Genomic DNA, 27,939 nt, shown 5'->3' with positions numbered 1-27,939 from the left:
GTTTTCAAATGTTTGCATCAGTCTGTGCTGTTTTTCGTTTGTTTTGCATCAGTCTGTGCTGTTTTTCGTTTGTTTTCCATCAGTCTGCGCTGTTTTCAAATGTTTGCGTCAGTCTGCGCTGTTTTTAAATGTTTGCGTCAGTCTGCACTGTTTTTAAATGTTTGCATCAGTCTGCACTGTTTTCAAATGTTTGCATCAGTCTGTGTTGTTTTCAAATGTTTGCATCAGTCTGTGCTGTTTTTCGTTTGTTTTCCATCAGTCTGCGCTGTTTTCAAATGTTTGCGTCAGTCTGCGCTGTTTTCAAATGTTTGCGTCAGTCTGCGCTGTTTTCAAATGTTTGCGTCAGTCTGCGCTGTTTTTAAATGTTTGCGTCAGTCTGCGCTGTTTTCAAATGTTTGCATCAGTCTGCACTGTTTTCAAATGTTTGCATCAGTCTGTGCTGTTTTCAAATGTTTGCATCAGTCTGCGCTGTTTTTCGTTTGTTTTGCATCAGTCTGCACTGTTTTCAAATGTTTGCATCAGTCTGTGCTGTTTTTCGTTTGTTTTGCATCAGTCTGTGCTGTTTTTCGTTTGTTTTCCATCAGTCTGCGCTGTTTTCAAATGTTTGCATCAGTCTGTGCTGTTTTTCGTTTGTTTTGCATCAGTCTGTGCTGTTTTTCGTTTGTTTTGCATCAGTCTGCACTGTTTTCAAATGTTTGCATCAGTCTGTGCTGTTTTTCGTTTGTTTTGCATCAGTCTGTGCTGTTTTTCGTTTGTTTTCCATCAGTCTGCGCTGTTTTTCGTTTGTTTTGCATCAGTCTGCACTGTTTTCAAATGTTTGCATCAGTCTGTGCTGTTTTTCGTTTGTTTTGCATCAGTCTGTGCTGTTTTTCGTTTGTTTTCCATCAGTCTGCGCTGTTTTCAAATGTTTGCATCAGTCTGTGCTGTTTTTCGTTTGTTTTGCATCAGTCTGTGCTGTTTTTCGTTTGTTTTGCATCAGTCTGCACTGTTTTCAAATGTTTGCATCAGTCTGTGCTGTTTTTCGTTTGTTTTGCATCAGTCTGTGCTGTTTTTCGTTTGTTTTCCATCAGTCTGCGCTGTTTTCAAATGTTTGCGTCAGTCTGCGCTGTTTTTAAATGTTTGCGTCAGTCTGCACTGTTTTTAAATGTTTGCATCAGTCTGCACTGTTTTCAAATGTTTGCATCAGTCTGTGTTGTTTTCAAATGTTTGCATCAGTCTGTGCTGTTTTTCGTTTGTTTTCCATCAGTCTGCGCTGTTTTCAAATGTTTGCGTCAGTCTGCGCTGTTTTCAAATGTTTGCGTCAGTCTGCGCTGTTTTCAAATGTTTGCGTCAGTCTGCGCTGTTTTTAAATGTTTGCGTCAGTCTGCGCTGTTTTCAAATGTTTGCATCAGTCTGCACTGTTTTCAAATGTTTGCATCAGTCTGTGCTGTTTTCAAATGTTTGCATCAGTCTGTGCTGTTTTTCGTTTGTTTTCCATCAGTCTGCACTGTTTTTAAATGTTTGCGTCAGTCTGCACTGTTTTTAAATGTTTGCGTCAGTCTGCACTGTTTTCAAATGTTTGCATCAGTCTGCGCTGTTTTCAAATGTTTGCATCAGTCTGCGCTGTTTTCAAATGTTTGCATCAGTCTGCGCTGTTTTCAAATGTTTGCATCAGTCTGTGCTGTTTTCAAATGTTTGCATCAGTCTGCGCTGTTTTCAAATGTTTGCATCAGTCTGCACTGTTTTCAAATGTTTGCATCAGTCTGTGCTGTTTTTCGTTTGTTTTGCATCAGTCTGTGCTGTTTTTCGTTTGTTTTGCATCAGTCTGCGCTGTTTTTCGTTTGTTTTGCGTCAGTCTGAGCTGTTTTTAAATGTTTGCGTCAGTCTGCACTGTTTTTAAATGTTTGCGTCAGTCTGCGCTGTTTTTAAATGTTTGCGTCAGTCTGTGCTCTTTTCAAATGTTTGCGTCAGTCTGTGCTGTTTTTCGTTTGTTTTGCATCAGTCTGCGCTGTTTTTCGTTTGTTTTGCATCAGTCTGCGCTGTTTTTCGTTTGTTTTGCGTCAGTCTGCGCTGTTTTTAAATGTTTGCGTCAGTCTGCACTGTTTTCAAATGTTTGCGTCAGTCTGCGCTGTTTTTCGTTTGTTTTCCATCAGTCTGCGCTGTTTTCAAATGTTTGCATCAGTCTGCGCTGTTTTTAAATGTTTGCGTCAGTCTGCACCGTTTTCAAATGTTTGCATCAGTCTGTGCTGTTTTTCGTTTGTTTTCCATCAGTCTGCACTGTTTTCAAATGTTTGCATCAGTCTGTGCTGTTTTTCGTTTGTTTTCCATCAGTCTGCGCTGTTTTCAAATGTTTGCATCAGTCTGCGCTGTTTTCAAATGTTTGCATCAGTCTGCACTGTTTTCAAATGTTTGCATCAGTCTGTGTTGTTTTCAAATGTTTGCGTCAGTCTGCGCTGTTTTCAAATGTTTGCTTCAGTCTGTGTTGTTTTCAAATGTTTGCGTCAGTCTGCACTGTTTTCAAATGTTTGCATCAGTCTGCACTGTTTTCAAATGTTTGCGTCAGTCTGCACTGTTTTCAAATGTTTGCATCAGTCTGCACTGTTTTCAAATGTTTGCATCAGTCTGTGCTGTTTTTCGTTTGTTTTGCATCAGTCTGTGCTGTTTTTCGTTTGTTTTGCGTCAGTCTGCGCTGTTTTTAAATGTTTGCGTCAGTCTGCGCTGTTTTCAAATGTTTGCGTCAGTCTGCGCTGTTTTCAAATGTTTGCGTCAGTCTGCGCTGTTTTTAAATGTTTGCGTCAGTCTGCGCTGTTTTTAAATGTTTGCGTCAGTCCGCGCTGTTTTTAAATGTTTGCGTCAGTCCGCGCTGTTTTTAAATGTTTGCTTCAGTCCGCGCTGTTTTTAAATGTTTGCTTCAGTCCGCGCTGTTTTTAAATGTTTGCGTCAGTCTGCGCTGTTTTTAAATGTTTGCGTCAGTCTGCGCTGTTTTTAAATGTTTGCGTCAGTCCGCGCTGTTTTTAAATGTTTGCGTCAGTCCGCGCTGTTTTTAAATGTTTGCTTCAGTCCGCGCTGTTTTTAAATGTTTGCTTCAGTCCGCGCTGTTTTCAAATGTTTGCGTCAGTCTGCACTGTTTTCAAATGTTTGCATCAGTCTGCGTTGTTTTCAAATGTTTGCGTCAGTCTGCACTGTTTTCAAATGTTTGCATCAGTCTGCACTGTTTTCAAATGTTTGCATCAGTCTGTGCTGTTTTTCGTTTGTTTTGCATCAGTCTGTGCTGTTTTTCGTTTGTTTTCCATCAGTCTGCACTGTTTTCAAATGTTTGCATCAGTCTGCACTGTTTTCAAATGTTTGCATCAGTCTGCACTGTTTTCAAATGTTTGCATCAGTCTGCGCTGTTTTCAAATGTTTGCATCAGTCTGCGCTGTTTTCAAATGTTTGCATCAGTCTGCGTTGTTTTTAAATGTTTGCATCAGTCTGCACTGTTTTCAAATGTTTGCATCAGTCTGTGTTGTTTTCAAATGTTTGCATCAGTCTGCACTGTTTTCAAATGTTTGCATCAGTCTGTGTTGTTTTCAAATGTTTGCATCAGTCTGCACTGTTTTCAAATGTTTGCATCAGTCTGTGCTGTTTTTCGTTTGTTTTCCATCAGTCTGCGCTGTTTTTAAATGTTTGCATCAGTCTGCACTGTTTTCAAATGTTTGCATCAGTCTGCACTGTTTTCAAATGTTTGCATCAGTCTGTGCTGTTTTTCGTTTGTTTTCCATCAGTCTGCACTGTTTTCAAATGTTTGCATCCGTCTGTGTTGTTTTTAAATGTTTGCATCAGTCTGTGTTGTTTTTAAATGTTTGCATCAGTCCGCGCTGTTTTCAAATGTTTGCATCAGTCTGTGTTGTTTTTAAATGTTTGCATCAGTCTGCACTGTTTTCAAATGTTTGCATCAGTCTGTGCTGTTTTTCGTTTGTTTTGCATCAGTCTGTGCTGTTTTTCGTTTGTTTTGCATCAGTCCGCGCTGTTTTTCGTTTGTTTTGCATCAGTCCGTGCTGTTTTTCGTTTGTTTTGCATCAGTCCGAGCTGTTTTTCGTTTGTTTTGCATCAGTCCGCGCTGTTTTTCGTTTGTTTTGCATCAGTCCGCGCTGTTTTTCGTTTGTTTTGCATCAGTCCGTGCTGTTTTTCGTTTGTTTTGCATCAGTCCGAGCTGTTTTTCGTTTGTTTTGCATCAGTCTGTGTTGTTTTTAAATGTTTGCATCAGTCTGCACTGTTTTCAAATGTTTGCGTCAGTCTGCACTGTTTTCAAATGTTTGCGTCAGTCTGCGCTGTTTTCAAATGTTTGCGTCAGTCTGCGCTGTTTTTAAATGTTTGCGTCAGTCTGCACTGTTTTTAAATGTTTGCGTCAGTCTGCGCTGTTTTCAAATGTTTGCATCAGTCTGTGTTGTTTTCAAATGTTTGCATCAGTCTGTGCTGTTTTTCGTTTGTTTTGCATCAGTCCGTGCTGTTTTTCGTTTGTTTTGCATCAGTCCGTGCTGTTTTTCGTTTGTTTTGCATCAGTCCGTGCTGTTTTTCGTTTGTTTTGCATCAGTCCGTGCTGTTTTTCGTTTGTTTTGCATCAGTCCGTGCTGTTTTTCGTTTGTTTTGCATCAGTCCGTGCTGTTTTTCGTTTGTTTTGCATCAGTCCGTGCTGTTTTTCGTTTGTTTTGCATCAGTCCGTGCTGTTTTTCGTTTGTTTTGCATCAGTCCGAGCTGTTTTTTGTTTGTTTTGCATCAGTCTGTGCTGTTTTTAAATGTTTGCATCAGTCTGCGCTGTTTTCAAATGTTTGCATCAGTCTGTGTTGTTTTCAAATGTTTGCATCAGTCTGTGTTGTTTTCAAATGTTTGCATCAGTCTGTGCTGTTTTTCGTTTGTTTTGCATCAGTCTGTGCTGTTTTTCGTTTGTTTTGCATCAGTCCGAGCTGTTTTTCGTTTGTTTTGCATCAGTCTGTGTTGTTTTCAAATGTTTGCATCAGTCTGCACTGTTTTTAAATGTTTGCATCAGTCTGCGCTGTTTTCAAATGTTTGCATCAGTCTGTGTTGTTTTCAAATGTTTGCATCAGTCTGTGTTGTTTTCAAATGTTTGCATCAGTCTGCGCTGTTTTCAAATGTTTGCATCAGTCTGCACTGTTTTCAAATGTTTGCATCAGTCTGCGCTGTTTTCAAATGTTTGCATCAGTCTGTGCTGTTTTCAAATGTTTGCATCAGTCTGCGCTGTTTTCAAATGTTTGCATCAGTCTGCACTGTTTTCAAATGTTTGCATCAGTCTGCGCTGTTTTCAAATGTTTGCATCAGTCTGCGCTGTTTTCAAATGTTTGCATCAGTCTGCGCTGTTTTCAAATGTTTGCATCAGTCTGCGCTGTTTTCAAATGTTTGCATCAGTCTGCGCTGTTTTCAAATGTTTGCATCAGTCTGCGCTGTTTTCAAATGTTTGCATCAGTCTGCACTGTTTTCAAATGTTTGCATCAGTCTGTGCTGTTTTTCGTTTGTTTTGCCTCAGTCTGTGCTGTTTTTCGTTTGTTTTGCATCAGTCTGCGCTGTTTTTCGTTTGTTTTGCGTTAGTCTGCGCTGTTTTTAAATGTTTGCGTCAGTCTGCACTGTTTTTAAATGTTTGCGTCAGTCTGCGCTGTTTTTAAATGTTTGCGTCAGTCTGCGCTGTTTTCAAATGTTTGCGTCAGTCTGCGCTGTTTTTAAATGTTTGCGTCAGTCTGCGCTGTTTTCAAATGTTTGCGTCAGTCTGTGCTGTTTTTCGTTTGTTTTGCATCAGTCTGCGCTGTTTTTCGTTTGTTTTGCGTCAGTCTGCGCTGTTTTTAAATGTTTGCGTCAGTCTGCGCTGTTTTTAAATGTTTGCGTCAGTCTGCACTGTTTTCAAATGTTTGCATCAGTCTGCACTGTTTTTCGTTTGTTTTCCATCAGTCTGCGCTGTTTTTAAATGTTTGCATCAGTCTGCGCTGTTTTTAAATGTTTGCGTCAGTCTGCACTGTTTTCAAATGTTTGCATCAGTCTGTGCTGTTTTTCGTTTGTTTTGCATCAGTCTGTGCTCTTTTTCGTTTGTTTTCCATCAGTCTGCACTGTTTTCAAATGTTTGCATCAGTCTGCGCTGTTTTTCGTTTGTTTTCCATCAGTCTGTGCTCTTTTTCGTTTGTTTTCCATCAGTCTGCACTGTTTTCAAATGTTTGCATCAGTCTGCGCTGTTTTTAAATGTTTGCGTCAGTCTGCACTGTTTTCAAATGTTTGCATCAGTCTGTGCTGTTTTTCGTTTGTTTTCCATCAGTCTGCGCTGTTTTTAAATGTTTGCATCAGTCTGCACTGTTTTTAAATGTTTGCGTCAGTCTGCACTGTTTTCAAATGTTTGCATCAGTCTGTGCTGTTTTTCGTTTGTTTTCCATCAGTCTGCGCTGTTTTTAAATGTTTGCGTCAGTCTGCACTGTTTTCAAATGTTTGCATCAGTCTGTGCTGTTTTTCGTTTGTTTTCCATCAGTCTGCGCTGTTTTTAAATGTTTGCATCAGTCTGCACTGTTTTTAAATGTTTGCGTCAGTCTGCACTGTTTTCAAATGTTTGCATCAGTCTGTGCTGTTTTTCGTTTGTTTTCCATCAGTCTGCGCTGTTTTCAAATGTTTGCATCAGTCTGCACTGTTTTTCGTTTGTTTTCCATCAGTCTGCGCTGTTTTTAAATGTTTGCATCAGTCTGCACTGTTTTCAAATGTTTGCATCAGTCTGCACTGTTTTCAAATGTTTGCATCAGTCTGTGCTGTTTTTCGTTTGTTTTCCATCAGTCTGCACTGTTTTCAAATGTTTGCATCAGTCTGTGCTGTTTTTCGTTTGTTTTCCATCAGTCTGCGCTGTTTTCAAATGTTTGCATCAGTCTGCGCTGTTTTTAAATGTTTGCGTCAGTCTGTGCTGTTTTCAAATGTTTGCATCAGTCTGTGCTGTTTTCAAATGTTTGCATCAGTCTGTGTTGTTTTTAAATGTTTGCGTCAGTCTGCGCTGTTTTCAAATGTTTGCGTCAGTCTGCACTGTTTTTAAATGTTTGCGTCAGTCTGCGCTGTTTTTAAATGTTTGCGTCAGTCTGCGCTGTTTTTAAATGTTTGCGTCAGTCTGTGCTGTTTTCAAATGTTTGCATCAGTCTGTGTTGTTTTTAAATGTTTCCATCAGTCTGCACTGTTTTCAAATGTTTGCATCAGTCTGCACTGTTTTCAAATGTTTGCGTCAGTCTGCGCTGTTTTCAAATGTTTGCATCAGTCTGCACTGTTTTCAAATGTTTGCGTCAGTCTGCACTGTTTTCAAATGTTTGCGTCAGTCTGCGCTGTTTTCAAATGTTTGCATCAGTCTGCGCTGTTTTCAAATGTTTGCATCAGTCTGCGCTGTTTTCAAATGTTTGCGTCAGTCTGCACTGTTTTCAAATGTTTGCATCAGTCTGTGCTGTTTTTCGTTTGTTTTCCATCAGTCTGCGCTGTTTTCAAATGTTTGCGTCAGTCTGCGCTGTTTTCAAATGTTTGCGTCAGTCTGCACTGTTTTCAAATGTTTGCGTCAGTCTGCGCTGTTTTCAAATGTTTGCATCAGTCTGCGCTGTTTTCAAATGTTTGCGTCAGTCTGCACTGTTTTCAAATGTTTGCATCAGTCTGTGCTGTTTTTCGTTTGTTTTGCATCAGTCTGCGCTGTTTTTCGTTTGTTTTGCATCAGTCTGCACTGTTTTCAAATGTTTGCATCAGTCTGTGCTGTTTTTCGTTTGTTTTGCATCAGTCTGTGCTGTTTTTCGTTTGTTTTCCATCAGTCTGCACTGTTTTCAAATGTTTGCATCAGTCTGTGCTGTTTTTCGTTTGTTTTGCATCAGTCTGTGCTGTTTTTCGTTTGTTTTCCATCAGTCTGCGCTGTTTTTCGTTTGTTTTGCATCAGTCCGAGCTGTTTTTCGTTTGTTTTGCATCAGTCTGTGTTGTTTTCAAATGTTTGCATCAGTCTGCACTGTTTTCAAATGTTTGCATCAGTCTGTGCTGTTTTTCGTTTGTTTTGCATCAGTCTGTGCTGTTTTTCGTTTGTTTTGCATCAGTCTGCACTGTTTTCAAATGTTTGCATCAGTCTGTGCTGTTTTTCGTTTGTTTTGCATCAGTCTGTGCTGTTTTTCGTTTGTTTTCCATCAGTCTGCGCTGTTTTTCGTTTGTTTTGCATCAGTCTGCACTGTTTTCAAATGTTTGCATCAGTCTGTGCTGTTTTTCGTTTGTTTTGCATCAGTCTGTGCTGTTTTTCGTTTGTTTTCCATCAGTCTGCGCTGTTTTCAAATGTTTGCATCAGTCTGTGCTGTTTTTCGTTTGTTTTGCATCAGTCTGTGCTGTTTTTCGTTTGTTTTGCATCAGTCTGCACTGTTTTCAAATGTTTGCATCAGTCTGTGCTGTTTTTCGTTTGTTTTGCATCAGTCTGTGCTGTTTTTCGTTTGTTTTCCATCAGTCTGCGCTGTTTTCAAATGTTTGCGTCAGTCTGCGCTGTTTTTAAATGTTTGCGTCAGTCTGCACTGTTTTTAAATGTTTGCATCAGTCTGCACTGTTTTCAAATGTTTGCATCAGTCTGTGCTGTTTTTCGTTTGTTTTGCATCAGTCTGTGCTGTTTTCAAATGTTTGCATCAGTCTGTGCTGTTTTTCGTTTGTTTTCCATCAGTCTGCGCTGTTTTCAAATGTTTGCGTCAGTCTGCGCTGTTTTTAAATGTTTGCGTCAGTCTGCGCTGTTTTCAAATGTTTGCATCAGTCTGCACTGTTTTCAAATGTTTGCATCAGTCTGTGTTGTTTTCAAATGTTTGCATCAGTCTGTGCTGTTTTTCGTTTGTTTTGCATCAGTCTGTGCTGTTTTTCGTTTGTTTTGCATCAGTCTGTGCTGTTTTTCGTTTGTTTTGCATCAGTCCGCGCTGTTTTTCGTTTGTTTTGCATCAGTCCGCGCTGTTTTTCGTTTGTTTTGCATCAGTCCGTGCTGTTTTTCGTTTGTTTTGCATCAGTCCGAGCTGTTTTTCGTTTGTTTTGCATCAGTCTGTGTTGTTTTTAAATGTTTGCGTCAGTCTTCACTGTTTTCAAATGTTTGCGTCAGTCTGCACTGTTTTCAAATGTTTGCGTCAGTCTGCGCTGTTTTTAAATGTTTGCGTCAGTCTGCGCTGTTTTCAAATGTTTGCGTCAGTCTGCGCTGTTTTTAAATGTTTGCGTCAGTCTGCGCTGTTTTCAAATGTTTGCGTCAGTCTGCGCTGTTTTCAAATGTTTGCGTCAGTCTGCGCTGTTTTCAAATGTTTGCGTCAGTCTGCGCTGTTTTCAAATGTTTGCGTCAGTCTGCGCTGTTTTCAAATGTTTGCGTCAGTCTGCGCTGTTTTCAAATGTTTGCGTCAGTCTGCGCTGTTTTTAAATGTTTGCGTCAGTCTGCGCTGTTTTTAAATGTTTGCGTCAGTCTGCGCTGTTTTCAAATGTTTGCGTCAGTCTGCGCTGTTTTTAAATGTTTGCGTCAGTCTGCGCTGTTTTCAAATGTTTGCGTCAGTCTGCGCTGTTTTCAAATGTTTGCGTCAGTCTGCGCTGTTTTTAAATGTTTGCGTCAGTCTGCGCTGTTTTCAAATGTTTGCGTCAGTCTGCGCTGTTTTCAAATGTTTGCGTCAGTCTGCGCTGTTTTCAAATGTTTGCGTCAGTCTGCGCTGTTTTCAAATGTTTGCGTCAGTCTGCGCTGTTTTCAAATGTTTGCGTCAGTCTGCGCTGTTTTCAAATGTTTGCGTCAGTCTGCGCTGTTTTCAAATGTTTGCATCAGTCCGCGCTGTTTTTCGTTTGTTTTGCATCAGTCCGCGCTGTTTTTCGTTTGTTTTGCATCAGTCTGCGCTGTTTTTAAATGTTTGCGTCAGTCTGCACTGTTTTCAAATGTTTGCATCAGTCTGCGCTGTTTTCAAATGTTTGCATCAGTCTGCGCTGTTTTCAAATGTTTGCATCAGTCCGCGCTGTTTTTCGTTTGTTTTGCATCAGTCTGTGTTGTTTTCAAATGTTTGCATCAGTCTGCGCTGTTTTCAAATGTTTCCATCAGTCTGTGTTGTTTTCAAATGTTTGCATCAGTCTGTGCTGTTTTTCGTTTGTTTTGCATCAGTCTGTGCTGTTTTTCGTTTGTTTTGCATCAGTCTGTGCTGTTTTCAAATGTTTCCATCAGTCTGTGTTGTTTTCAAATGTTTGCATCAGTCTGTGTTGTTTTCAAATGTTTGCATCAGTCTGTGTTGTTTTCAAATGTTTGCATCAGTCTGTGTTGTTTTCAAATGTTTGCATCAGTCTGTGTTGTTTTTAAATGTTTGCATCAGTCTGCACTGTTTTCAAATGTTTCCATCAGTCTGTGTTGTTTTCAAATGTTTGCATCAGTCTGCACTGTTTTCAAATGTTTGCATCAGTCTGCACTGTTTTCAAATGTTTGCATCAGTCTGTGTTGTTTTCAAATGTTTGCATCAGTCTGCACTGTTTTCAAATGTTTGCATCAGTCTGTGTTGTTTTCAAATGTTTGCATCAGTCTGCACTGTTTTCAAATGTTTGCATCAGTCTGTGTTGTTTTCAAATGTTTGCATCAGTCTGCACTGTTTTCAAATGTTTGCATCAGTCTGTGTTGTTTTCAAATGTTTGCATCAGTCTGTGTTGTTTTCAAATGTTTGCATCAGTCTGTGTTGTTTTCAAATGTTTGCATCAGTCTGTGTTGTTTTTAAATGTTTGCATCAGTCTGTGCTGTTTTCAAATGTTTCCATCAGTCTGTGTTGTTTTCAAATGTTTGCATCAGTCTGTGTTGTTTTCAAATGTTTGCATCAGTCTGTGTTGTTTTTAAATGTTTGCATCAGTCTGCACTGTTTTCAAATGTTTCCATCAGTCTGTGTTGTTTTCAAATGTTTGCATCAGTCTGTGCTGTTTTCAAATGTTTCCATCAGTCTGTGTTGTTTTCAAATGTTTGCATCAGTCTGTGCTGTTTTCAAATGTTTGCATCAGTCTGCACTGTTTTCAAATGTTTGCATCAGTCTGCACTGTTTTCAAATGTTTGCATCAGTCTGCACTGTTTTCAAATGTTTGCATCAGTCTGCGCTGTTTTCAAATGTTTGCATCAGTCTGTGTTGTTTTCAAATGTTTGCATCAGTCTGTGCTGTTTTTAAATGTTTGCATCAGTCTGCACTGTTTTTAAATGTTTGCATCAGTCTGTGCTGTTTTCAAATGTTTGCATCAGTCTGCGCTGTTTTCAAATGTTTGCATCAGTCTGCACTGTTTTTAAATGTTTGCATCAGTCTGTGCTGTTTTCAAATGTTTGCATCAGTCTGTGTTGTTTTCAAATGTTTGCATCAGTCTGTGCTGTTTTTAAATGTTTGCATCAGTCTGTGTTGTTTTCAAATGTTTGCATCAGTCTGTGCTGTTTTCAAATGTTTGCATCAGTCTGTGTTGTTTTCAAATGTTTGCATCAGTCTGTGCTGTTTTTAAATGTTTGCATCAGTCTGTGTTGTTTTCAAATGTTTGCATCAGTCTGTGTTGTTTTCAAATGTTTGCATCAGTCTGCACTGTTTTCAAATGTTTGCATCAGTCTGTGTTGTTTTCAAATGTTTGCATCAGTCTGTGTTGTTTTCAAATGTTTGCATCAGTCTGTGTTGTTTTCAAATGTTTGCATCAGTCTGTGTTGTTTTTAAATGTTTGCATCAGTCTGTGCTGTTTTCAAATGTTTCCATCAGTCTGTGTTGTTTTCAAATGTTTGCATCAGTCTGTGTTGTTTTCAAATGTTTGCATCAGTCTGTGTTGTTTTTAAATGTTTGCATCAGTCTGCACTGTTTTCAAATGTTTCCATCAGTCTGTGTTGTTTTCAAATGTTTGCATCAGTCTGTGCTGTTTTCAAATGTTTCCATCAGTCTGTGTTGTTTTCAAATGTTTGCATCAGTCTGTGCTGTTTTCAAATGTTTGCATCAGTCTGCACTGTTTTCAAATGTTTGCATCAGTCTGCACTGTTTTCAAATGTTTGCATCAGTCTGCACTGTTTTCAAATGTTTGCATCAGTCTGCGCTGTTTTCAAATGTTTGCATCAGTCTGTGTTGTTTTCAAATGTTTGCATCAGTCTGTGCTGTTTTTAAATGTTTGCATCAGTCTGCACTGTTTTTAAATGTTTGCATCAGTCTGCACTGTTTTCAAATGTTTGCATCAGTCTGCACTGTTTTCAAATGTTTGCATCAGTCTGTGCTGTTTTTCGTTTGTTTTCCATCAGTCTGCACTGTTTTCAAATGTTTGCATCAGTCTGTGCTGTTTTTCGTTTGTTTTCCATCAGTCTGCGCTGTTTTCAAATGTTTGCATCAGTCTGCGCTGTTTTTAAATGTTTGCGTCAGTCTGTGCTGTTTTCAAATGTTTGCATCAGTCTGTGCTGTTTTCAAATGTTTGCATCAGTCTGTGTTGTTTTTAAATGTTTGCGTCAGTCTGCGCTGTTTTCAAATGTTTGCGTCAGTCTGCACTGTTTTTAAATGTTTGCGTCAGTCTGCGCTGTTTTTAAATGTTTGCGTCAGTCTGCGCTGTTTTTAAATGTTTGCGTCAGTCTGTGCTGTTTTCAAATGTTTGCATCAGTCTGTGTTGTTTTTAAATGTTTCCATCAGTCTGCACTGTTTTCAAATGTTTGCATCAGTCTGCACTGTTTTCAAATGTTTGCGTCAGTCTGCGCTGTTTTCAAATGTTTGCATCAGTCTGCACTGTTTTCAAATGTTTGCGTCAGTCTGCACTGTTTTCAAATGTTTGCGTCAGTCTGCGCTGTTTTCAAATGTTTGCATCAGTCTGCGCTGTTTTCAAATGTTTGCGTCAGTCTGCACTGTTTTCAAATGTTTGCATCAGTCTGTGCTGTTTTTCGTTTGTTTTCCATCAGTCTGCGCTGTTTTCAAATGTTTGCGTCAGTCTGCACTGTTTTCAAATGTTTGCATCAGTCTGTGCTGTTTTTCGTTTGTTTTCCATCAGTCTGCGCTGTTTTCAAATGTTTGCATCAGTCTGTGCTGTTTTCAAATGTTTGCGTCAGTCTGCACTGTTTTCAAATGTTTGCGTCAGTCTGCGCTGTTTTCAAATGTTTGCATCAGTCTGCGCTGTTTTCAAATGTTTGCGTCAGTCTGCACTGTTTTCAAATGTTTGCATCAGTCTGTGCTGTTTTTCGTTTGTTTTGCATCAGTCTGTGCTGTTTTTCGTTTGTTTTGCATCAGTCTGCACTGTTTTCAAATGTTTGCATCAGTCTGTGCTGTTTTTCGTTTGTTTTGCATCAGTCTGTGCTGTTTTTCGTTTGTTTTCCATCAGTCTGCACTGTTTTCAAATGTTTGCATCAGTCTGTGCTGTTTTTCGTTTGTTTTGCATCAGTCTGTGCTGTTTTTCGTTTGTTTTCCATCAGTCTGCGCTGTTTTTCGTTTGTTTTGCATCAGTCCGAGCTGTTTTTCGTTTGTTTTGCATCAGTCTGTGTTGTTTTCAAATGTTTGCATCAGTCTGCACTGTTTTCAAATGTTTGCATCAGTCTGTGCTGTTTTTCGTTTGTTTTGCATCAGTCTGTGCTGTTTTTCGTTTGTTTTGCATCAGTCTGCACTGTTTTCAAATGTTTGCATCAGTCTGTGCTGTTTTTCGTTTGTTTTGCATCAGTCTGTGCTGTTTTTCGTTTGTTTTCCATCAGTCTGCGCTGTTTTTCGTTTGTTTTGCATCAGTCTGCACTGTTTTCAAATGTTTGCATCAGTCTGTGCTGTTTTTCGTTTGTTTTGCATCAGTCTGTGCTGTTTTTCGTTTGTTTTGCATCAGTCTGTGCTGTTTTTCGTTTGTTTTCCATCAGTCTGCACTGTTTTCAAATGTTTGCATCAGTCTGTGCTGTTTTTCGTTTGTTTTGCATCAGTCTGTGCTGTTTTTCGTTTGTTTTCCATCAGTCTGCGCTGTTTTTCGTTTGTTTTGCATCAGTCCGAGCTGTTTTTCGTTTGTTTTGCATCAGTCTGTGTTGTTTTCAAATGTTTGCATCAGTCTGCACTGTTTTCAAATGTTTGCATCAGTCTGTGCTGTTTTTCGTTTGTTTTGCATCAGTCTGTGCTGTTTTTCGTTTGTTTTGCATCAGTCTGCACTGTTTTCAAATGTTTGCATCAGTCTGTGCTGTTTTTCGTTTGTTTTGCATCAGTCTGTGCTGTTTTTCGTTTGTTTTCCATCAGTCTGCGCTGTTTTTCGTTTGTTTTGCATCAGTCTGCACTGTTTTCAAATGTTTGCATCAGTCTGTGCTGTTTTTCGTTTGTTTTGCATCAGTCTGTGCTGTTTTTCGTTTGTTTTGCATCAGTCTGCACTGTTTTCAAATGTTTGCATCAGTCTGTGCTGTTTTTCGTTTGTTTTGCATCAGTCTGTGCTGTTTTTCGTTTGTTTTCCATCAGTCTGCGCTGTTTTCAAATGTTTGCGTCAGTCTGCGCTGTTTTTAAATGTTTGCGTCAGTCTGCACTGTTTTTAAATGTTTGCATCAGTCTGCACTGTTTTCAAATGTTTGCATCAGTCTGTGCTGTTTTTCGTTTGTTTTGCATCAGTCTGTGCTGTTTTCAAATGTTTGCATCAGTCTGTGCTGTTTTTCGTTTGTTTTCCATCAGTCTGCGCTGTTTTCAAATGTTTGCGTCAGTCTGCGCTGTTTTTAAATGTTTGCGTCAGTCTGCGCTGTTTTCAAATGTTTGCATCAGTCTGCACTGTTTTCAAATGTTTGCATCAGTCTGTGTTGTTTTCAAATGTTTGCATCAGTCTGTGCTGTTTTTCGTTTGTTTTGCATCAGTCTGTGCTGTTTTTCGTTTGTTTTGCATCAGTCTGTGCTGTTTTTCGTTTGTTTTGCATCAGTCCGCGCTGTTTTTCGTTTGTTTTGCATCAGTCCGCGCTGTTTTTCGTTTGTTTTGCATCAGTCCGTGCTGTTTTTCGTTTGTTTTGCATCAGTCCGAGCTGTTTTTCGTTTGTTTTGCATCAGTCTGTGTTGTTTTTAAATGTTTGCGTCAGTCTTCACTGTTTTCAAATGTTTGCGTCAGTCTGCGCTGTTTTCAAATGTTTGCGTCAGTCTGCGCTGTTTTTAAATGTTTGCGTCAGTCTGCGCTGTTTTCAAATGTTTGCGTCAGTCTGCGCTGTTTTTAAATGTTTGCGTCAGTCTGCGCTGTTTTCAAATGTTTGCGTCAGTCTGCGCTGTTTTCAAATGTTTGCGTCAGTCTGCGCTGTTTTCAAATGTTTGCGTCAGTCTGCGCTGTTTTCAAATGTTTGCGTCAGTCTGCGCTGTTTTCAAATGTTTGCGTCAGTCTGCGCTGTTTTCAAATGTTTGCGTCAGTCTGCGCTGTTTTCAAATGTTTGCGTCAGTCTGCGCTGTTTTTAAATGTTTGCGTCAGTCTGCGCTGTTTTTAAATGTTTGCGTCAGTCTGCGCTGTTTTCAAATGTTTGCGTCAGTCTGCGCTGTTTTTAAATGTTTGCGTCAGTCTGCACTGTTTTCAAATGTTTGCGTCAGTCTGCGCTGTTTTCAAATGTTTGCGTCAGTCTGCGCTGTTTTCAAATGTTTGCGTCAGTCTGCGCTGTTTTTAAATGTTTGCGTCAGTCTGCGCTGTTTTTAAATGTTTGCGTCAGTCTGCGCTGTTTTTAAATGTTTGCGTCAGTCTGCACTGTTTTCAAATGTTTGCGTCAGTCTGCGCTGTTTTCAAATGTTTGCGTCAGTCTGCGCTGTTTTCAAATGTTTGCGTCAGTCTGCGCTGTTTTCAAATGTTTGCGTCAGTCTGCGCTGTTTTCAAATGTTTGCGTCAGTCTGCGCTGTTTTCAAATGTTTGCATCAGTCCGCGCTGTTTTTCGTTTGTTTTGCATCAGTCCGCGCTGTTTTTCGTTTGTTTTGCATCAGTCTGCGCTGTTTTTAAATGTTTGCGTCAGTCTGCACTGTTTTCAAATGTTTGCATCAGTCTGCGCTGTTTTCAAATGTTTGCATCAGTCTGCGCTGTTTTCAAATGTTTGCATCAGTCCGCGCTGTTTTTCGTTTGTTTTGCATCAGTCTGTGTTGTTTTCAAATGTTTGCATCAGTCTGCGCTGTTTTCAAATGTTTCCATCAGTCTGTGTTGTTTTCAAATGTTTGCATCAGTCTGTGCTGTTTTTCGTTTGTTTTGCATCAGTCTGTGCTGTTTTTCGTTTGTTTTGCATCAGTCTGTGCTGTTTTCAAATGTTTCCATCAGTCTGTGTTGTTTTCAAATGTTTGCATCAGTCTGTGTTGTTTTCAAATGTTTGCATCAGTCTGTGTTGTTTTCAAATGTTTGCATCAGTCTGTGTTGTTTTCAAATGTTTGCATCAGTCTGTGTTGTTTTTAAATGTTTGCATCAGTCTGCACTGTTTTCAAATGTTTCCATCAGTCTGTGTTGTTTTCAAATGTTTGCATCAGTCTGCACTGTTTTCAAATGTTTGCATCAGTCTGCACTGTTTTCAAATGTTTGCATCAGTCTGTGTTGTTTTCAAATGTTTGCATCAGTCTGCACTGTTTTCAAATGTTTGCATCAGTCTGTGTTGTTTTCAAATGTTTGCATCAGTCTGCACTGTTTTCAAATGTTTGCATCAGTCTGTGTTGTTTTCAAATGTTTGCATCAGTCTGTGTTGTTTTCAAATGTTTGCATCAGTCTGTGTTGTTTTCAAATGTTTGCATCAGTCTGTGTTGTTTTTAAATGTTTGCATCAGTCTGTGCTGTTTTCAAATGTTTCCATCAGTCTGTGTTGTTTTCAAATGTTTGCATCAGTCTGTGTTGTTTTCAAATGTTTGCATCAGTCTGTGTTGTTTTTAAATGTTTGCATCAGTCTGCACTGTTTTCAAATGTTTCCATCAGTCTGTGTTGTTTTCAAATGTTTGCATCAGTCTGTGCTGTTTTCAAATGTTTCCATCAGTCTGTGTTGTTTTCAAATGTTTGCATCAGTCTGTGCTGTTTTCAAATGTTTGCATCAGTCTGCACTGTTTTCAAATGTTTGCATCAGTCTGCACTGTTTTCAAATGTTTGCATCAGTCTGCACTGTTTTCAAATGTTTGCATCAGTCTGCACTGTTTTCAAATGTTTGCATCAGTCTGCGCTGTTTTCAAATGTTTGCATCAGTCTGCACTGTTTTCAAATGTTTGCATCAGTCTGTGCTGTTTTTCGTTTGTTTTCCATCAGTCTGCACTGTTTTCAAATGTTTGCATCAGTCTGTGCTGTTTTTCGTTTGTTTTCCATCAGTCTGCGCTGTTTTCAAATGTTTGCATCAGTCTGCGCTGTTTTTAAATGTTTGCGTCAGTCTGTGCTGTTTTCAAATGTTTGCATCAGTCTGTGCTGTTTTCAAATGTTTGCATCAGTCTGTGTTGTTTTTAAATGTTTGCGTCAGTCTGCGCTGTTTTCAAATGTTTGCGTCAGTCTGCACTGTTTTTAAATGTTTGCGTCAGTCTGCGCTGTTTTTAAATGTTTGCGTCAGTCTGCGCTGTTTTTAAATGTTTGCGTCAGTCTGTGCTGTTTTCAAATGTTTGCATCAGTCTGTGTTGTTTTTAAATGTTTCCATCAGTCTGCACTGTTTTCAAATGTTTGCATCAGTCTGCACTGTTTTCAAATGTTTGCGTCAGTCTGCGCTGTTTTCAAATGTTTGCATCAGTCTGCACTGTTTTCAAATGTTTGCGTCAGTCTGCACTGTTTTCAAATGTTTGCGTCAGTCTGCGCTGTTTTCAAATGTTTGCATCAGTCTGCGCTGTTTTCAAATGTTTGCGTCAGTCTGCACTGTTTTCAAATGTTTGCATCAGTCTGTGCTGTTTTTCGTTTGTTTTCCATCAGTCTGCGCTGTTTTCAAATGTTTGCGTCAGTCTGCACTGTTTTCAAATGTTTGCATCAGTCTGTGCTGTTTTTCGTTTGTTTTCCATCAGTCTGCGCTGTTTTCAAATGTTTGCATCAGTCTGTGCTGTTTTCAAATGTTTGCGTCAGTCTGCACTGTTTTCAAATGTTTGCGTCAGTCTGCGCTGTTTTCAAATGTTTGCATCAGTCTGCGCTGTTTTCAAATGTTTGCGTCAGTCTGCACTGTTTTCAAATGTTTGCATCAGTCTGTGCTGTTTTTCGTTTGTTTTGCATCAGTCTGTGCTGTTTTTCGTTTGTTTTGCATCAGTCTGCACTGTTTTCAAATGTTTGCATCAGTCTGTGCTGTTTTTCGTTTGTTTTGCATCAGTCTGTGCTGTTTTTCGTTTGTTTTCCATCAGTCTGCACTGTTTTCAAATGTTTGCATCAGTCTGTGCTGTTTTTCGTTTGTTTTGCATCAGTCTGTGCTGTTTTTCGTTTGTTTTGCATCAGTCTGCACTGTTTTCAAATGTTTGCATCAGTCTGTGCTGTTTTTCGTTTGTTTTGCATCAGTCTGTGCTGTTTTTCGTTTGTTTTCCATCAGTCTGCGCTGTTTTTCGTTTGTTTTGCATCAGTCTGCACTGTTTTCAAATGTTTGCATCAGTCTGTGCTGTTTTTCGTTTGTTTTGCATCAGTCTGTGCTGTTTTTCGTTTGTTTTGCATCAGTCTGTGCTGTTTTTCGTTTGTTTTCCATCAGTCTGCACTGTTTTCAAATGTTTGCATCAGTCTGTGCTGTTTTTCGTTTGTTTTGCATCAGTCTGTGCTGTTTTTCGTTTGTTTTCCATCAGTCTGCGCTGTTTTTCGTTTGTTTTGCATCAGTCCGAGCTGTTTTTCGTTTGTTTTGCATCAGTCTGTGTTGTTTTCAAATGTTTGCATCAGTCTGCACTGTTTTCAAATGTTTGCATCAGTCTGTGCTGTTTTTCGTTTGTTTTGCATCAGTCTGTGCTGTTTTTCGTTTGTTTTGCATCAGTCTGCACTGTTTTCAAATGTTTGCATCAGTCTGTGCTGTTTTTCGTTTGTTTTGCATCAGTCTGTGCTGTTTTTCGTTTGTTTTCCATCAGTCTGCGCTGTTTTTCGTTTGTTTTGCATCAGTCTGCACTGTTTTCAAATGTTTGCATCAGTCTGTGCTGTTTTTCGTTTGTTTTGCATCAGTCTGTGCTGTTTTTCGTTTGTTTTGCATCAGTCTGCACTGTTTTCAAATGTTTGCATCAGTCTGTGCTGTTTTTCGTTTGTTTTGCATCAGTCTGTGCTGTTTTTCGTTTGTTTTCCATCAGTCTGCGCTGTTTTCAAATGTTTGCGTCAGTCTGCGCTGTTTTTAAATGTTTGCGTCAGTCTGCACTGTTTTTAAATGTTTGCATCAGTCTGCACTGTTTTCAAATGTTTGCATCAGTCTGTGCTGTTTTTCGTTTGTTTTGCATCAGTCTGTGCTGTTTTCAAATGTTTGCATCAGTCTGTGCTGTTTTTCGTTTGTTTTCCATCAGTCTGCGCTGTTTTCAAATGTTTGCGTCAGTCTGCGCTGTTTTTAAATGTTTGCGTCAGTCTGCGCTGTTTTCAAATGTTTGCATCAGTCTGCACTGTTTTCAAATGTTTGCATCAGTCTGTGTTGTTTTCAAATGTTTGCATCAGTCTGTGCTGTTTTTCGTTTGTTTTGCATCAGTCTGTGCTGTTTTTCGTTTGTTTTGCATCAGTCTGTGCTGTTTTTCGTTTGTTTTGCATCAGTCCGCGCTGTTTTTCGTTTGTTTTGCATCAGTCCGCGCTGTTTTTCGTTTGTTTTGCATCAGTCCGTGCTGTTTTTCGTTTGTTTTGCATCAGTCCGAGCTGTTTTTCGTTTGTTTTGCATCAGTCTGTGTTGTTTTTAAATGTTTGCGTCAGTCTTCACTGTTTTCAAATGTTTGCGTCAGTCTGCGCTGTTTTCAAATGTTTGCGTCAGTCTGCGCTGTTTTCAAATGTTTGCGTCAGTCTGCGCTGTTTTCAAATGTTTGCGTCAGTCTGCGCTGTTTTTAAATGTTTGCGTCAGTCTGCGCTGTTTTCAAATGTTTGCGTCAGTCTGCGCTGTTTTCAAATGTTTGCGTCAGTCTGCGCTGTTTTCAAATGTTTGCGTCAGTCTGCGCTGTTTTCAAATGTTTGCGTCAGTCTGCGCTGTTTTCAAATGTTTGCGTCAGTCTGCGCTGTTTTCAAATGTTTGCGTCAGTCTGCGCTGTTTTTAAATGTTTGCGTCAGTCTGCGCTGTTTTTAAATGTTTGCGTCAGTCTGCGCTGTTTTCAAATGTTTGCGTCAGTCTGCGCTGTTTTTAAATGTTTGCGTCAGTCTGCACTGTTTTCAAATGTTTGCGTCAGTCTGCGCTGTTTTCAAATGTTTGCGCCAGTCTGCGCTGTTTTCAAATGTTTGCGTCAGTCTGCGCTGTTTTTAAATGTTTGCGTCAGTCTGCGCTGTTTTTAAATGTTTGCGTCAGTCTGCGCTGTTTTTAAATGTTTGCGTCAGTCTGCACTGTTTTCAAATGTTTGCGTCAGTCTGCGCTGTTTTCAAATGTTTGCGTCAGTCTGCGCTGTTTTCAAATGTTTGCGTCAGTCTGCGCTGTTTTCAAATGTTTGCATCAGTCCGCGCTGTTTTTCGTTTGTTTTGCATCAGTCTGTGTTGTTTTCAAATGTTTGCATCAGTCTGCGCTGTTTTCAAATGTTTCCATCAGTCTGTGTTGTTTTCAAATGTTTGCATCAGTCTGTGCTGTTTTTCGTTTGTTTTGCATCAGTCTGTGCTGTTTTTCGTTTGTTTTGCATCAGTCTGTGCTGTTTTCAAATGTTTCCATCAGTCTGTGTTGTTTTCAAATGTTTGCATCAGTCTGTGTTGTTTTCAAATGTTTGCATCAGTCTGTGTTGTTTTCAAATGTTTGCATCAGTCTGTGTTGTTTTCAAATGTTTGCATCAGTCCGCGCTGTTTTTCGTTTGTTTTGCATCAGTCCGCGCTGTTTTTCGTTTGTTTTGCATCAGTCTGCGCTGTTTTTAAATGTTTGCGTCAGTCTGCACTGTTTTCAAATGTTTGCATCAGTCTGCGCTGTTTTCAAATGTTTGCATCAGTCTGCGCTGTTTTCAAATGTTTGCATCAGTCCGCGCTGTTTTTCGTTTGTTTTGCATCAGTCTGTGTTGTTTTCAAATGTTTGCATCAGTCTGCGCTGTTTTCAAATGTTTCCATCAGTCTGTGTTGTTTTCAAATGTTTGCATCAGTCTGTGCTGTTTTTCGTTTGTTTTGCATCAGTCTGTGCTGTTTTTCGTTTGTTTTGCATCAGTCTGTGCTGTTTTCAAATGTTTCCATCAGTCTGTGTTGTTTTCAAATGTTTGCATCAGTCTGTGTTGTTTTCAAATGTTTGCATCAGTCTGTGTTGTTTTCAAATGTTTGCATCAGTCTGTGTTGTTTTCAAATGTTTGCATCAGTCTGTGTTGTTTTTAAATGTTTGCATCAGTCTGCACTGTTTTCAAATGTTTCCATCAGTCTGTGTTGTTTTCAAATGTTTGCATCAGTCTGCACTGTTTTCAAATGTTTGCATCAGTCTGCACTGTTTTCAAATGTTTGCATCAGTCTGTGTTGTTTTCAAATGTTTGCATCAGTCTGCACTGTTTTCAAATGTTTGCATCAGTCTGTGTTGTTTTCAAATGTTTGCATCAGTCTGCACTGTTTTCAAATGTTTGCATCAGTCTGTGTTGTTTTCAAATGTTTGCATCAGTCTGTGTTGTTTTCAAATGTTTGCATCAGTCTGTGTTGTTTTCAAATGTTTGCATCAGTCTGTGTTGTTTTTAAATGTTTGCATCAGTCTGTGCTGTTTTCAAATGTTTCCATCAGTCTGTGTTGTTTTCAAATGTTTGCATCAGTCTGTGTTGTTTTCAAATGTTTGCATCAGTCTGTGTTGTTTTTAAATGTTTGCATCAGTCTGCACTGTTTTCAAATGTTTCCATCAGTCTGTGTTGTTTTCAAATGTTTGCATCAGTCTGTGCTGTTTTCAAATGTTTCCATCAGTCTGTGTTGTTTTCAAATGTTTGCATCAGTCTGTGCTGTTTTCAAATGTTTGCATCAGTCTGCACTGTTTTCAAATGTTTGCATCAGTCTGCACTGTTTTCAAATGTTTGCATCAGTCTGCACTGTTTTCAAATGTTTGCATCAGTCTGCACTGTTTTCAAATGTTTGCATCAGTCTGCGCTGTTTTCAAATGTTTGCATCAGTCTGTGCTGTTTTTAAATGTTTGCATCAGTCTGCACTGTTTTTAAATGTTTGCATCAGTCTGTGCTGTTTTCAAATGTTTGCATCAGTCTGCACTGTTTTTAAATGTTTGCATCAGTCTGTGCTGTTTTCAAATGTTTGCATCAGTCTGTGTTGTTTTCAAATGTTTGCATCAGTCTGTGCTGTTTTTAAATGTTTGCATCAGTCTGTGTTGTTTTCAAATGTTTGCATCAGTCTGTGCTGTTTTCAAATGTTTGCATCAGTCTGTGCTGTTTTTAAATGTTTGCATCAGTCTGTGTTGTTTTCAAATGTTTGCATCAGTCTGTGTTGTTTTCAAATGTTTGCATCAGTCTGCACTGTTTTCAAATGTTTGCATCAGTCTGTGTTGTTTTCAAATGTTTGCATCAGTCTGTGTTGTTTTCAAATGTTTGCATCAGTCTGTGTTGTTTTCAAATGTTTGCATCAGTCTGTGTTGTTTTTAAATGTTTGCATCAGTCTGTGCTGTTTTCAAATGTTTCCATCAGTCTGTGTTGTTTTCAAATGTTTGCATCAGTCTGTGTTGTTTTCAAATGTTTGCATCAGTCTGTGTTGTTTTTAAATGTTTGCATCAGTCTGCACTGTTTTCAAATGTTTCCATCAGTCTGTGTTGTTTTCAAATGTTTGCATCAGTCTGTGCTGTTTTCAAATGTTTCCATCAGTCTGTGTTGTTTTCAAATGTTTGCATCAGTCTGTGCTGTTTTCAAATGTTTGCATCAGTCTGCACTGTTTTCAAATGTTTGCATCAGTCTGCACTGTTTTCAAATGTTTGCATCAGTCTGCACTGTTTTTAAATGTTTGCATCAGTCTGTGCTGTTTTCAAATGTTTGCATCAGTCTGCACTGTTTTTAAATGTTTGCATCAGTCTGTGCTGTTTTCAAATGTTTGCATCAGTCTGCACTGTTTTCAAATGTTTGCATCAGTCTGCGCTGTTTTCAAATGTTTGCATCAGTCTGTGCTGTTTTTAAATGTTTGCATCAGTCTGTGCTGTTTTCAAATGTTTGCATCAGTCTGTGTTGTTTTCAAATGTTTGCATCAGTCTGTGCTGTTTTTAAATGTTTGCATCAGTCTGTGTTGTTTTCAAATGTTTGCATCAGTCTGTGTTGTTTTTAAATGTTTGCATCAGTCTGTGCTGTTTTCAAATGTTTGCATCAGTCTGTGTTGTTTTCAAATGTTTGCATCAGTCTGTGCTGTTTTCAAATGTTTGCATCAGTCTGTGTTGTTTTCAAATGTTTGCATCAGTCTGTGTTGTTTTCAAATGTTTGCATCAGTCTGTGTTGTTTTCAAATGTTTGCATCAGTCTGTGCTGTTTTTAAATGTTTGCATCAGTCTGTGTTGTTTTTAAATGTTTGCATCAGTCTGTGTTGTTTTCAAATGTTTGCATCAGTCTGCACTGTTTTTAAATGTTTGCATCAGTCTGCGCTGTTTTTAAATAGTTTTTCATTGTACACAAACGTGCTAGACTGACGTCTTTTTTGCGTCAGTCTGCGTGGCGCGTTGTGCTGTTTTTTCATTGTCTTGTGCAGGAATGTCAAATTTTTTTGACAGCATGTCAAGTTAAAAAGGTCTTTGACATTTAAAAAGACATCTCAAGAGACCTACATTGTGTTGTATTTGTTGCATAGCGTCTAGCTTTTTAAACACAAAAACATGTTTTTGCATCCATCTGCAGTGTTTTTTGTTTCTCTATGTAAACATACACTAGATGGGCATCTCTGACTGTTGTGTCGCATCTCACTGTTGTTTCAGCATCTTGATGACGCTGCATCAAGGCTCAACTTTTAAAAATATGTCTTGAGACACCAGCGTTCTGATCCGTTCATTGCGCTACTTTTTTAATACAAAAAACAAGTTTGGTCTGATCACAATTAGGTGTTTGGTAGCGTCACATGTACAGTATGCTTTACAAAAACAGTAATCCCAGAATGCATTACGACGAGTAAAATGAAGTAATTCAAGATAGCAGACAATTCAAGGAAATGTCGATTATAAATATACTTATGATTCAATAACTAAAAGTATTAATAAAAATAGTTCAGAGTATAGCATTGTTAGCTTAGCAACATGCTAATGTCAAATTATTGCAAATCCATTTTAAGTCGAATCTCCCACGCACTTCACGCTAGTGTAGAGCGTACAAAATGTGGGTGTTTTTTTAGCATTTAGGGTGCTACATTAGAAGGTAGCTGCCAACATAGACACCAGACAGTGAGGCAGCTCACTTAGTTTTGAAACCATGACTCAATAAATCTATACAGATTAAAGAGTGGTTTGTTACCATCCATCCGTTTATCCTGTTTCTCTTTTCTTTCCTGCTTGTGGCTCAGATGGGTGGCCCGGGCCGTAAGGATGAACAAGAAGGCCGAGTCATCATGGTTTCTGACCCCATAATGAAACAGGGTCTCTTTGTCCTGGGCGAGACGCTTCCCGATCACCCAGCGTTGAACAGCCGGGTGAAATCCATAGTCCTGATTGATCTAAGAGACAAATTATGAATTACAATAAATAAAGGAATTTGTATTAGGGGTATCAGGGGGAAAAACTCACTATTTACCTTTTCTTTCAGCTCTGATATTGTCATGTAAACAGGTACCATTATTGTTATTGGGCTGTAGGCATCTGACATGACATCCGCCACACCTACTCTCAACCTGCAATTAATCAGAGTTAAAGTAAAACCTTTATGAGGTTATGGATCCTCAACAACAAGCGTTTCTCGACACACGGAACCGGTCTGTCATCATACCTGATGACATCTTGCGAGTACGCTTCTGGACTTATTTTAACACATACAGGGAGTTTCATATTAAAAAGTTGGTCCAGGCATTTGGTTGCCTCCTCTTTATCTCTCGAGTTGATGGCATCGCTCAGCAATCGTGCAGCGTCTTCCGCTGGGACAACAAATGTGTGACGTTAATGCACATATTGCTATGTGAGAATGTGTCTTTTGTGATGTAGTTGTATTGCATAGTTTATTTACAACAGAAATCATTCACAACAACTCCTGCAAAAAAACAAAGTGACAGGTTTATCAAAACAAAAAACTCTGAAGCTAAAAAAGGGAAATAGTCATTGTTTCCTCTCAACTAATAAACACTCACCTTCTGTTATATTGCTAGAGGCACCTAGTTCAGCCATAGCTTTGATCCTGAAAACTTCTACAAGAATGCACAGGTTTAGGCAGAAATGTTTTAATGAAATGGTTTATAATATAATATAATATAATATACCCATCCAGATGTGTTTGAATTTTTTTTACAAGCACTCAAAAAAGATTTATGCATTTCACTTTCATAACAAAATTAAATATTGCCGCTTGTCCTACATAGGGTCGTGGGTAGTGCTGGAGCCTATCCCAGCTGTCTTGGGCCAAAGGCAGGGAAACACCCTGGACAGATGGCCAGTCCATCACAGGGCAACACATTCACACTCAGGGGCAATTTAGAGTCACCAGTTCACTTAACCTGCATGTTTTTTGGACTGTGGGGGAAACCAGAGCACCCAGACAAAACCCACGTGAACACAGAGAGAGCACGCAAACTCCACACAGAAAGGCCCTGAGTGAGCTGAGACTCAAACCAGGGACCTTCTTGCTGTGAGGTGACAGTGCTACCCACTGAGCTATTTTTTGAGAGTGTGTTAAATAGCATTACATGTGTACTCAGTTACTTTTTGTTGGTGTCTACAAACAGATGCCATTGTAAAAATTCACTATTCACAATCAGCCATGATTAATTTAATCCAAGAGTGAAAGTGTCCAATAACAAGACGGTTACTGAGATTAAGTGAGGAGTATTCAGCTGGTCATGTGATTCTTAAATGGCAGCCCCCATGAGGGCGCCCCTGCCCCCTGTAGAATAAAACAGCTTTTATAAGGTTACTGATATGACTACAGTCCTCATCTCATGCGAGTGGTCAAGATTTTATACATATGTTTCAAAACTACAATATGTTTCATTTCTTTAGGAGTAAAACTGTTTTAATGGGGGAAATTACTTTTAGAGCAACTTTAATTCTGAATAGTAGTTCATACTCTTACACAAATGTACAGATGGTAATGATACCATAGTACTTTTAAATACCAAGATAAAAATAATTATGACCATTTTCAGGTTACATCAATCAATCCAGTCAAAATCAGTTTACTTAACCTTTATCTTAGTACGTGTATCATGTTTAGGTAGTTTTTCCGAGAGAAATAAATTTGTTCTTATGTATATAAATCAGTGAACATAAATACAAATCATTTTGCAAACATTGTAGGTATTAAAAGGTGTATTTTGCATTCGCTATAGGTTAAAAAAAACTACTTTGAACGATTAAACAAACAGAAATACGTTCAGCGAAAGTCACAGCTGAGAATATATGGAAATAATTCAACTTACCATAGGACAGTAGATTTAATTACACACTCTCTGTTTCTGTCTCTTTCTCTCATTGCTGATTAAATGATAACTTAAGTAACTGTAAATAAATTAAAAGTGAAAGAAGCGCAGTTTCAGGAAGTCCCGAGTCAATCCCACGGGCCTCCGATGAGAAATGATTACGCAACTCTCCACCAAACACTTGCTGCACGTGAAACCATTGACTGCTGACTTGTATGGAAACCCAGAAGTGCCATTTACAAAAGAATGAAGGAATAAATGATCAATCGATTAATTTGAAAATAAAAATGTGAATAAATAAACCAATTTAAAAATGGACAAATTAATAGACACATTTAAATGTGTTTATTTAATTCATGCATTAAAATGTACTAATATTTAGCAATAAAACAGCACATTAATAAGTTAAATGCACATTTTAGGGGGGCCTGGTTAGCTCAGTTGTAAAAGACACTGGCTACCACCCATGGAGCTCACTAGCTTGCTAGTTCCAATCCCAGTGTGTGCTGAGTGACTCCAGCCAGGTCCCCTAAGCAACCAAATCGGCCCAGTTGCTAGGGAGGGTAGAGTCACATGGGGTAACCTCCTCCTGGTCACCATAATGTGGTTCATTCTCAGTGGGGCACGTGGTAAATTGAGCACGGATGCCACAGTGGATGGCGTGAAGCCTCCACACATGCTGTGTCTCCATGGCAACATGCTCAACAAGCCACATGATAAGATGCACAGGTTGACAGTCTCAGACACAGAGGCAACTGGGATTCATCCTCCACCACCCAGATTGGGGCAAATCACTACACAACCACAAGGACTTAAAAAAAAAAGCACACTGGGAATTGGGCATTCCAAATTGGGTGAAAAAGGGGAAAAAAATTGCACATTTTTAAATTGCATTTGGCTATTGCTTTTCTTCATCCATTTGCCAGTGCACTTACCAATGGATGCACTTTAAAGGCACCTTTTAAATTGCATTTTAAAAAGGTATTTGGCAATTGTTTTTCTTAAGTCATTTGCCAATTACTTTTCTTTTTCGTTTTGCTTTTCCTTTTCTTTTTCCCTTTTCTTTTGCTTTTTTTTAACCAATTGAGAATCGAGTTAAATGCCATTGGACTGTTGACTCGTGAGAGCAACCTATGAAATTTCGACTCAGTTATAAGACACATACCCTCTCCCACATGCCACTCAAAGAGGATGTAAGATGGCCTGTCATTGGACGATGGAACGAGTAGTTTATGCGATATTATTGGATCTGCGTATAAGAAACGAATGCAAAACATATCAGAAGTGAATGGTGGCTCATTTACTGTTGCTGTGAAATGCTGAACGCGGCCCTACCTGAGCGTGCACAGTGATACGTGTCCAGAATGGGAGCTGGTTATCATGATGCTTTGAACAAAACCAGCCTCCCGACCCGCACCCCGAACTGAAACACGCAAGGGAGGCTTAATTTTTGGTGAAAATGGAACTTCTAAGTACACTGGTCTCAGAACAGTA

The 27,939-nt window shown here is 39.1% G+C and overlaps 1 protein-coding gene across 1 annotated transcript in view; it reads right to left on the bottom strand.

Annotated features, from left to right (window-relative positions):
- The window catches only part of LOC127439058 (ranBP-type and C3HC4-type zinc finger-containing protein 1-like), a 38,076-nt gene extending 11,462 nt beyond the window's left edge, over positions 1-26,614 (bottom strand). The window contains exons 1-5 of the mRNA XM_051695088.1: positions 26,446-26,614; positions 25,162-25,218; positions 24,807-24,951; positions 24,615-24,711; positions 24,339-24,537 (exon numbers count right to left, since the gene is read on the bottom strand). Of these exons, the coding sequence (XP_051551048.1) occupies positions 24,339-24,537; positions 24,615-24,711; positions 24,807-24,951; positions 25,162-25,198 (478 nt within the window). The 5' untranslated portion in view covers positions 25,199-25,218; positions 26,446-26,614. The remainder of the gene's footprint in view (positions 1-24,338; positions 24,538-24,614; positions 24,712-24,806; positions 24,952-25,161; positions 25,219-26,445) is intronic.
- Between the last annotated feature and the right edge of the window lie 1,325 nt (positions 26,615-27,939).

The sequence above is a fragment of the Myxocyprinus asiaticus genome, chromosome 50 (genome assembly GCF_019703515.2).
Source record: "Myxocyprinus asiaticus isolate MX2 ecotype Aquarium Trade chromosome 50, UBuf_Myxa_2, whole genome shotgun sequence".
NCBI classification, from domain to species: Eukaryota; Metazoa; Chordata; class Actinopteri; order Cypriniformes; family Catostomidae; genus Myxocyprinus; species Myxocyprinus asiaticus.
Note: the sequence above shows the minus strand (reverse complement) of the source record. Positions and strands in the feature narration are given on the sequence as shown.